Source organism: Polypterus senegalus, chromosome 14 (genome assembly GCF_016835505.1).
Source record: "Polypterus senegalus isolate Bchr_013 chromosome 14, ASM1683550v1, whole genome shotgun sequence".
Taxonomy (NCBI): Eukaryota; Metazoa; Chordata; class Cladistia; order Polypteriformes; family Polypteridae; genus Polypterus; species Polypterus senegalus.
The window spans coordinates 115,193,388-115,205,132 of NC_053167.1; the positions used below are offsets into that span (position 1 = coordinate 115,193,388).

Below are 11,745 nucleotides of genomic sequence, written 5' to 3' on the forward strand. Positions count from 1 at the left end.
GGAAAACTACAGTATTTAGATCAGCAAACAGCACCTTATAATGTGACCTTGAGAGATGCTCTGGACACAGTGACTCCCCTTTAAACAAAAGTGATCAAAGCACATAGAAACTCTCCCTGGCTCTTAAGTTAGAGTGCTGAAAACTGGAGCGCAGATGGAGAACAACAAAGCTACGTGTCTTTCAAACTGCATGGACAGAGAATGTTAAAAAATATTTTAAAAATCTCTTTAAATCTTTCTCAGAATATTATTCTACAATAACAGCAATAATCATAATCCTGGGGTACTGTTTAGAACAGTGGCTAAATTAACAAATAGGAATTCAGATCTACAATGCAAAATACCAATAGATATTAGCAGTACATACTTTATGAACTTCTTTAATGAGAAAATTAAAAATATAAGATTCTCAAATCTCAGCATCACAGTGCAAACCACATACTAGCTTGGCAGACCCTGTCTCACATTGCATTCAACACTAGAAATTTTAATCCTGTAACTGAGCAGGAAGTTTTGACTTTAATTTCTAAAATTAAACCTACTACTTGTTCCCTAGACCCAGTACCAACAAAACTAGTAAAAAGGGCAATGGATGTTCTTGCAGTGCCTATTCTTAACATTATTAATAGTTCATTATTGTATTTCATTAAAATTATGTGTGATTGTTATTAGAACAATTAGAACAATCTAGACGAGAACAGGCCATTCAGCCCAACAAAGCTCGCCAGTCCTATCCACTTGCTTCCTCCAAGAAAACATCAAGTCGAGTTTTGAAAGTCCCTAACGTCTTACTGTCTACCACACTACTTGGTAACTTATTCCAAGTGTCTATCGTTCTTTGTGTAAAGAAAAACTTCCTAATGTTTGTGCGAAATTTACCCTTAACAAGTTTCCAACTGTGTCCCCGTGTTCTTGATGAGCTCATTTTAAAATACAAGTCTCGATCCACTGTACTAATTCCCTTCATAATTTTAAACACTTCAATCATGTCACCTCTTAATCTTCTTTTGCTTAAACTGTAAAGGCTCAGCTCTTTTAATCTTTCCTCATAATTCAACCCCTGTAGACCTGGAATCAGCCTAGTCGCTTTTCTCTGGACCTTTTCTAGTGCTGCTATGTCCTTTTTGTAGCCTGGAGACCAAAACTGCACACAGTACTCAAGATGAGGCCTCACCAGTGCATTATAAAGGTTGAGCATAACCTCCTTGGACTTGTACTCCACAGATCGTGCTATATAACCTAACATTCTGTTAGCCTTCTTAATGGCTTCTGAACACTGTTTGGAAGTTGATAGCTTGGAGTCCACTATGACTCCTAAATCCTTCTCATAAGGTGTACTCTCGATTTTTCGACCGCCCATTGTGTATTCAAACCTAATATTTTTACTTCCTATGTGTAATACTTTACATTTACTGACATTAAATTTCATCTGCCACAAATCTGCCCAAGCCTGTATGCTATCCAAGTCCTTCTGTAATGATATAACGGATTCCAAATTATCTGCTAATCCACCTATCTTGGTATCATCTGCAAACTTAACCAGCTTGTTACTTATATTCCTATCTAAATCATTTATATATATTAAAAATAGCAGCGGCCCTAGCACTGACCCCTGTGGAACACCACTCTTAACATCAGCCAGTTCTGATGAGGTTCCTCGCACCATCACCCTCTGCTTCCTGTGTCTGAGCCAATTCTGCACCCATCTAAAAACATCACCCTGAATTCCCACTTCTTTTAACTTGATGCCCAACCTCTCATGTGGCACCTTATCAAATGCTTTCTGAAAGTCCAGATAAATAATATCATAAGCTCCACTTTGATCGTATCCTTTTGTTGCCTCCTCATAGAATTCCAACATGTTAGTAAAACACGACCTCCCCTTCTGAACCCATGCTGACTGTTCAGAATAACTCCTGTCCTTGTCATGTGTTGCTCAATCTTATCCTTAATAATTCCTTCCATTAATTTTCCTGTGATGCTTGTTAAGCTTACTGGCCTATAGTTGCTTGGATCTGCCCTGTCACCCTTTTTATATAATGGGATGATATTTGCCATTTTCCAGTCCTTTGGAATCTCTCCAGTGCACAGTGACTTCCTAAAAATATGTGTCAAGGGTTTATATATGTACTCACTAGCCTCCTTAAGAACACGAGGATAAATATTATCTGGGCCTGGTGATTTGTTTGATTTCATCTTATTTAATCTGAGCAGCACTTCTCCCTCTACAATTTCCAAATCCCTCAGTACCTCCTTAGTAGTTGTGTTTACCTCTGGCAGGTTATCCACTTGCTCACTTGTAAACACCTCAGAAAAATGTAAGTTTAGGGCATCTGCTATTTCATTGTCTGTATCTTTTAATTCCCTTTACTATTCCTGATGAACTTGACCTCCTCCTTAACTGTTCTTTTACTACTAAAATACTGAAAGAATCTCTTGGGGTCTTCTTTCGCCTTATCTGCTATATTCCTCTCCAACTGTCTTTTAGCCTCTCTGATATCCTTCTTAATGGTTGCCCTCATTTCTCATACGCTACGGTTCTCTTTGCAGTCATTAGTCTTATATGCCTTATACAGCAGTTTTTCCTTTGCAACTTCTTTTTAAATCTTTATTAATCCATCGTGGAGATTTTTTAGTTTCCTATTACTTCCAAATTTAGGTATGTATCTGTCCTGCATTACATGTAAAACATTTTAAACCTGTTCCACTGCTCCTCGACTGTCTCCACATTTAAAAGCTTATCCCAGTCTATCCTACTTAGACTTTGTCGCATCTGCTCAAAATTAGCCCTACTAAAGTTCAACTTAACAATTTTAGTCTTTGCATCTGTACTCTTACAAAATACTGAGAATTGTATTACATTATGGTCACTTGACCCTAGTGGTTCAATCACCTCTACACCCTCAATTCTATCCTGATTATTACAGAATACTAAATCCAGATAGGCTTCACCCCTTGTTGGTGCTTTAACATGCTGTGTTAAAAACAGTCGCGATTACTTCTAAAAACTCCTGCTCTTGTGCTCCTCCATCTGTAAGGTTATCCCAGTTAATATTTGGATAATTAAAGTCCCCCATGACTATAATATCCCCTGTAAACTTGCCTTTTGATATTACTAAAAGATGTGTGTTGAAATTACTGTCTGAATTGGGTGGTCTATAACACACTCCTAAAATGAGACCTTTTCCCTAATATTTTCCAGGCGAAGCCACATGTCCTCACTAAGATGGGGCTCATCATCCAACTGAAGATGACTTACATTTAATTCCTGTTTGGCATAAACAGCAACCCCACCTCCTTTTCTGTTCTGTCTATCCTTCCTAAAAATGTGTATCCCTCTATGTTACACTCATCCCCATCTTTGTTATTTAGCCAGGTTTCCGTTATTGCTATAATATCATAATTGTGCTCTGCTACATACAACTCCAACTCACTTACCTTATTTTTGATACTTCTAGCATTAAGGCAAGCTATTTTTAATGTGTTAATCCTTCTATCTTTACGTGTTTGCTTAAAATTTACATTACTATGCATTTTTATTTCTACACCATTGTTTGTTCTTCCGTGTATAGATCTAAATCTGGCCTGTCCTAAACTCCCTGCCCCCATTCCCTAGTTTAAACAATCCTCGACTAGCCTACACATACGCCTCCCCAATACATTGGTGCCCCTCCGGTTCAGATGTAACCCGTCACGGCGGAACAGGTCCCATCTGTTCCAAAAGGAGTCCCAATGCCCCATAAACCTATACCCTTCTACCCTGCACCAAGATTTGAGCCACGCTAAGCCTTCTAATCTCCTCAATCTTACCTGGACTGGCGCGTGGCACAGGCAGAACTTCGGAGAAGACTACCTTGTCAGTTCTGCTCCTCAGCTTGGTACCTAACTCTTTGAATTTGGATCGCAGAACTGACAGACTACCCTTATGTATGTCATTTGTTCCAACGTGGACAATGACAACTGGATCCACCCGCTCTGGCCAAGAGCCTATCCACCCTTCCAGGAGGTCTCCCACCTGTGCTCCCGGAAGGCAACACACCGTCTGAGACTCTCTCTCTGGAGCACACCTGCGCTTCAATCCCCTAATGATTGAGTCCCCAACTATCACTACCTCTCTTTTTGGGAACTGGTTTTGAGGTGGCCCGTTGGGGCTCCTCAACCCTGCCTACCACCTCAGAATTATCAGAGTCACCGTCCAGCTCCGCCAGGACATGATAACGGTTAGACACTTCTAATTCTGGGGTTGATGCCCCCGGACAGTGTGCACCCTTTACCTTACGCCTTGCGACCGTGACCCACCTATTCCTACCTGTCTGGTCTGGAATCTCCTCCCGCCACCTTAGGGGTGCACACTATCTCTAAAGGACACCTGGGCCAAGTCCGCCAATTCTCTATTACAACGCAGGTCAGCCAACTCCTCCTCCAGTTCAGCGACCCTGAGCTCGAGGTGCTGGATCAGCTGGCATCTCTTGCAGATGTAGCCCTCATAGACAACTGGCTCTTCCAAACCATCATCTAAAAGTCCAACATCCAACAGGACTTGCATTGCACTGGCCTCATTATTAAAATTTGATTTGGGATTACTAAGCTGCCTTAACTATATATTTTTTTTTCTTAAAATTAAATTTCTTCTTCTTTCAGCTGCTCCTTAACTTAAATGGTAACACTAAGATCTGCTACAGATATTTTACACCTTTTCCCCCTTAAGCTCCTGTACTGTTCTCCCTCTCAGCTGCCTGCCTTTCTATGAGGTTAACTTTACTTTTCTCTGTCTCTTCTAGCTTTGCGCTCTTCTTACTTATAAGCTCTTCACTCGCACTGTTTGTATTCCCCCGTATTAATGAACCAATACGCTGTCGCCCACTTAATTGTTCTGCCTCTGGACGGCTAAGGACTGTTTAATCTAAAATAAACAAATAAATAAAACTTTACTACCTTATTTGCTCCTACTGCTCCTTGTGCCTGATCGGTGTCTTAACGCTGGCTGCTTACCTGCGCACTACTGAGTTTCCACCTTTTACTGCTTTGAAGTCAGCCGCGGCCTTTTTTTCTTTTCCTTTAAACTAAGGAATCGCTGTTACGACGACGCGGTTATTTATTTACAAATGCCGATATCAGTTACTGCTGCTTTCTACCCTGCCGCCTCGATGCTAATTCAAATACAGATAACAAGAAAAAGAACAAGTACAAATAACTTTTCCAAGCGCGCTTCCAAACACCCAGCTACTTTTGCTCTTGTGCGGGCGAAAAAAGCAAAAACCCTTCTAAAGGGAAAAAGCTTTAAAATTCCCACACGGTTCCTTAGAGGCAACCAAAACCCAAGTTTTTAAGAGCAAAATGTATTTTTTTAATGTAAATCTCACACCACAGAACAAACCGACACTCTCAACAGACTCTAGCGTTTGCAAAGCACACGTCAGCACAAAGCACACGTATGGCACAGTACCTGATGCACTAAAAGTGTCAGTCATTAAACCATTACTTAAAAAGTTAAACCTAGACCCATGTGTACTTAATAACTATAGACATATTTTCAAATTTACCCTTTCTCCCTAAAATACTAGAAAAAGTAGTTACCAATCAGCTTCAGTCACACCTTACGCATCACAATTTATTTGAGAAATTCCAGTCTGGTTTCTGCACTGGTCATAGTACAGAAACGGCACTAACGTGTGTTGTAAACGACATTCTGATATCCTCTGATGAAGGAAACTCCACTATACTGTAATTATGTTGTTAGACTTAAGTGCAGTGTTTGGCTCAATTGACCATCCTATTTTACTCTATTATTATACACAGAAGTGAGATGTGATGTCCCGCAGAGCTCTATACTGGGACCTTTACTGTTTTCACTTTACATGCTTCCACTGGGATCTATCATTAGAAAACATAATGTTAATTTTCACTCAAATGCAGATGACACCTAATTATACCTTTCTTTTAGATCAAATGAAGTTTCTTCAATGTTGTCTTTAATTAGTTGTGTTAGTGAATTAAAGGAGTGGATGGATGAGAACTACTTGCCTTAAAACACAGATAAAACAGAGATGTTAATTATTGGAGGAAATGACACTGATCGCAACAATATTTTGTCATTATTTAACTTGGTTGGAATCACCATTAATTTTACTGAATCAGCCTGCAATCTAGGAGTTATCTTTGACTCTAGCATGTCATTTAAAGCACATGTTACAAAGTTGTCCAAATCATGCTTTTTCCATCTTAAAAGTGTTGGGAAATTAAGGTGCTTTCTAAATAAACAGGATTCTGAAAAAATAATTCATACATTTATTCCTTGTAGGAATGACTACTGCTATGCGGTGTTCACTGGATGTTCAAACTGTTTTTTATACAGCTTCCAGATAATCCCTAATGCTGCTGCAAGAATTATTACAAGAACAAGAAAATACAAGCACATAACTCCAGTTCTGAAATCCTTACACTGGCTCCTGGTTAAGTTTAGGGCAGATTTCAAAATCCTCCTTTTAACATATAAAGCACTAAATGGCTGAGGTCCGGCTTACTTGTCTGAACTTATCATGACTTACAAACCTGAGCGCACATTAAGATCTCAAGATGCTGGTCTACTTAGGATTCCAAGGATTAATAAAATAACAGTGGAAGGTCAAGCTTTTAGTTACAGGGCCCCTAAACTGTGGAATGGTCTGCCTGCTGCTATAAGAGATGCCCCTTAGGTCTCAGTTTTTAAATCCCAACTGAAGACTCACTACTTCAGTTTAGCATATCCTGACTAGAGCTGCTGATTAACTGTATAGACTGCATCTCTGTTGTAAGTCATTAGCACAAAAATCTAAGTAATAAGATAGTTATAATTTGTTACTAACCCTCATCTATTCTGTTTTTCTTCTCAGTACTTAAATGTGGTACTTGGTGCTACCACCCACCTGCCAAGTTGTTTTGTCTGCTTACGGTAAAGTCATCTCTGATAGAGGATTGCAGGAATCATTGGGTAGAGGGGTCCTTTCATTGGATTGGCTCGCCAAACACTGTTTCAATTGTTTAATGGCCAATAGGGGGAGGCAGCTTGATGGCTGAGGTCTCCAGGACTCTGAACAAATCCAAATCATATTATGTGATATCATCTACTATTAAATTCTGTTCTGTACTTGTAATATTTTTATTTTATTATTATATTGTACTGCAGTGGGCTGGCACCCTGCCCAGGATTTGTTCCTGCCTTGTGCCCTGTGTTGGCTGGGATTGGCTCCAGCAGACCCCCGTGTCCCTATGTTAGGGTATAGTGGGTAGGATAATTGATTTTTGACTCTTCAATTCCACCCAGGGGAGTAAATGCTAACATTACTCAGTTATTGTCTGCTTTTTTTAGTTTTAGTTTTTTCATTTTTATTACTATTTAATTTAATATTGTTTCTTTGTATCAATATACTGCTGCTGGATTATGTGAATTTCCCCTTGGGATTAATAAAGTATCTATCTATCTATCTATCTATCTATCTATCTATCTATCTATCTATCTATCTATCTATCTATCTATCTATCTATCTATCTAATGGATGGATGGATGGATGAATGGATTATATTGTATTGAGGATTACTTGTGTGTTTTGTTCTGTGTATTGTATTGTATTGACTCCTTTCTTTTTGACACCCACTGCACACTCAACCTACCTGGAAAGGGGGTCTCTCTTTGACCTACCTTTCTCAAAGTTTCTTCCATTTTTTCACTGCTATAGTTTTTCCTTGTCTTCTTAGAGAGTCAAGCCTGGGGGTTGTCAAAAGGCAGGGCCTGTTAAAGCCCATTGCAGCACTTCTTGTGTGATTTTGGGCTATACAAAAATAAATTGTATTTTATTGTATTGTGTATGAGAGGAACATCAATGGTGGCATGGCATGAATGTGTAAAGCCAAAAAAAGACAATGACTGAGTGCAAGATTCATATTAAGAAAACTGGATCTGTAATGCAGAGGCATGAATGACTGCACTTGTATGGTAAAAAAACAGATACCATGTTTTTAGCTTTTGTCATGATAACTTCACTGTTAGAGTTGATAAGGTTACTGTGTTGTATTCATATAATTACTTATGAACGATTGGAAGTGACTTGAATTTTTTTGTTTTCCAGCATCTCCTGTCTCACTGATAAGAGAAAAACACCACCTAATATACAATTCCATGTGTCTTGATGTCTAGTTATTCAAGGCATCAAGCTTTTCGGAGCTCCCCTCTAATTTTGGCACTCTAGACCCCCAAGCCCCCACCCCTGCCACATTTTTAGGCCATTTGTGGACCATATTTTGTGCAGCAAAATACACCTTTATGCTAAACAATAAACCAATTGGTGTCTTTAGCAGAAATGATCAGAAAGACTTAACGTTGTTCATGCCACATCAACCAACTCTAGAGGTTCACTCCATAATGGGGTACAAGGGGTCAAAGCTACTTCTTTCTTCAAAAAAATGGGGATTGTTAATATAGGCATATGGAGTGTTGTCTTATGCTATTTCGAGGTTGCTGATCATGTATATGATCATATTTTAGATATTTGATTATTTACCAGTGGTTCTATCCCTTTAAAAGCCACTCCCAGTGGGTTAAAAGTTACAAATTTCAAACATAAACACGTGGGGTATAGTTTAAGACTCTTTCAAGGTCAGTGATTATGAATATGTTGTTAGTTTTGCTTTTTGATCTTCTACTAGGGATTTAGCTCTCTCTGGACTTCTATCAAACATATTGACACATCGATTCTTGTTTATTATGTACTTCTGCCTCATGAAGTAATTCATTACATTTCTTTTGCACACCTTGAATTAAGGCAGCTTATGCTAATTCAGACTTTTTGACTTTCTTTTCAGATAAAGCCATCCAACAGCATCAACACAATTTATGTTATATTAAATCACTGAAGGATATTTAACCTACATCAGGACAATTAAATCCTATTTTGGAATAACAGAAGTAGTGTTTTCCAGCATTTTTTCCAACATTTACCACACTATCTGATTAGCTGATAGAGGCCTCTAACTTAAAAATTGCAATTTCTACTGTACATGCTGCAACATAATGAATGACAGCTACTTTATTGATAATTCATTTATCAGGCCACAGCTTCTTTTAAAACATAAGCATATTGTCATGGTTTGCTTTTCCTCATCTTATGACATAAGGGAAAGCCCAGGGAAAGGGATGAGAAATTGTGGATGCCTCAAATCAATATTTTCCTTTTTTCCCCAAATGAAGACCAAAAAACAGAAGAAAAAGACATGCCTTGGAGCGACACCAGAAGTCAGGCACACGAGGACCACCCAATACGGTCATTCCAGTCACATGACCTGGAGAGTGTCCTTATTTGGGTCGACTGGAGGTCTAGGAGGCAGAGAGATAGAGAGTCAGAACTCTACCCTACCCATTTGCTTTTGAATTTTTGATTATCTCAAGTTAAATAAATTGCCATTTTATAATGAAGTGATTGTGGTGTGAGTTCCATGTTTGTTTGGCTTAGTACCTCACCCCGTCACAACATTTATTGGTGCAGTGGAAAGAACGGTCACCTCCTAAATCCAGTGAGTTTAAATTCGGTGCCCAGTTGTTGTCTCTGTGTAATGGGCACAATTTCCACTTATTGGTGTGGGTTAACCTCCAGATACTCTCCCACATCCCTAGAAGTTAGGCTAATTGATTAAAGTACTGATTAGATTGATGGGTGATTCTAAATTGGCCCTATGTGTGTGTAGGTGGGTATGTGAGTGGCTTTAACCCCCTGTAACCCTGAATTGGATCAAGTAGGTTTGAGAATGGTTATTTGTTTTGTAGGAGGGTGGTCTGATATTGCAATGTTTAGTGCTGCTGCCTCACTGCTTTAATAATTTAAACTAAACTCCCACATCAGTCACTACCAATGTGGAATTTGCATGGTCTCCTCATATATTTCTGGGGTTTCTGGACAATCCAGTTAAAAATGTACCTATTAGGCTGATTGCTAAATCTGAATTGGCCTTGTGTAAGTCAGTATGCCCTGTAATAGACTGGCATGTGTTTTGCTGTAGGTACTCCAGTATTCCATGTGTGCCACACCAACTAGAAACTAACTGACCAGGCGTGAGTATGCCTGGGATGGACTGGCACCCTATTCCTACTTTGCACTCAATGCCAGCTCCTCAGAACCCTGAGTATAGGAGGACTGAATAATGTACCTTTTAAGGGATGGCAGAGTGGGGCAGTGGGCTGTGCTACTACCTCATGGATACAGATGACTGGGTTCAAATCCACATCCTGATCTCTGCCTGTGAGGTGTATTCTAGCCTTCCAAATTCTACATTTATTAATGTGGTTTGACAGAGTGCATTTGTGTGCCCTGTGGATGACTAGCATACCACCCAGGATGCTCTGCCCTGCATTTTGCCCAGTGGTATCCAATACTCTGCTACACTATGATTCACAATGTGGATGGATGCTATTGATTTGCAGGAGGTGACAACACAATGATCTCTCTTGTCACTTGCTCCTCTCTTTTTGCCTAATTTCAGCAAGTGGTCAATTGTAATATTTTCGGTAGACTTCTCTAGTTTAAGTTTGACTGCAGCAGAAGGTGACCCAGATTGTGAAGGGGGCCACATGAAGAGAATCATATTAAGTTCCTCTTGAAAGGCAGCTGCTGTCTGAGCTCTGGCTTATTGATATTCAGATTAAACCGCTTCCAATCTCTGGCATATCCTCTCAGGCTAGAGGGGCAATCTGCCACACCGGACACTTCACTTGGAGACATAATGAAGGGAAACCGTACCCTGACAACTCGACTCCTGCCCCTGTGTTTCAAATATTGAACTGCTATGAGAATTAACTAATGTAAAAGTCATATATCATTTCAGACGTGGGAGTGCAAAAAGAAGAGCTTCATCTCTTAAACGATTTGTAAACCTCTGCATCATAAAATACATCAATTTTGTCTTATTTAACTAACTAAATTCAGAATTCATTTTAAAAACCCAATGTGTTCAAAGCTGATTTTTATTGTGTTTAGAAAATATCAAGCTTGTTGTATGAGCACCATTACAAGCCTATAAAATGCATGTAAATCAACAGCAATTCAAATAAAGCCAACTAGCTTCTCAGTCACAATATGCTGTCTATGCTTATGTCTGCTTAGCCTAACTCTTAATCCTTAAAGGATTTCATATAGCGCCCAGCAGTCAGCCAGCACTCCCTCTTATAAGATTACCAGAGCACCTGATGTGAAACAATGGAGTTCTCTAAACATCCCAGTGCCAGCAGAAAGAAAAAGTGCCAACTTACTTTCTATAAAGATGAAAGGCAGGAGGGCGAGGTAGGTGGCAAAGCTTAACTTCACTGGAGAAGATTTTAAAACAGCCATATTCACAATTTGACATCATCCTGCAAAGAACGATCCGCACGCATATTGTGACAGCCTCATTCACAGCACCAGCCTCCCAGAGCTCTGCATCCAAACCACTGAATCTTGTGAATGCCATCTGCGAGCATTTGCTAATCTTTTTCTGTGAAGCACCAATGAGCTGGAGGGTGCAGCCCCCCCAACATCACCACTAAACCAGCGCCTGTTAAGTCTAGTGGTGTGAAGACTGGTGAGCTCTGAAAACTGACACAGACTTTCTCAGATGTGTGGAGTGGATCTTTGAGTCTCTAAGCCATCTGTCTTACTGGATTGGCAAATGGGGGACCTGTTTTACTTCTTGGAGATAAAAATAATGTTCACATTTGTTTCTTTATTGTTAAATGAGGTGACA

At 39.6% G+C, this 11,745-nt stretch overlaps 1 protein-coding gene across 8 annotated transcripts in view; it reads right to left on the reverse strand.

Annotated features, from left to right (window-relative positions):
- Nucleotides 1-11,472, reverse strand: part of crb1 (crumbs cell polarity complex component 1) — a 226,235-nt gene extending 214,763 nt beyond the window's left edge. For all 8 annotated transcript variants that reach the window (XM_039735479.1, XM_039735484.1, XM_039735482.1 and 5 more), the window contains exon 1: nucleotides 11,276-11,472. In XM_039735479.1, coding sequence (XP_039591413.1) covers nucleotides 11,276-11,354 — 79 coding nt within the window. In that variant the 5' untranslated portion in view covers nucleotides 11,355-11,472. The remainder of the gene's footprint in view (nucleotides 1-11,275) is intronic.
- Nucleotides 11,473-11,745: the final 273 nt, after the last annotated feature.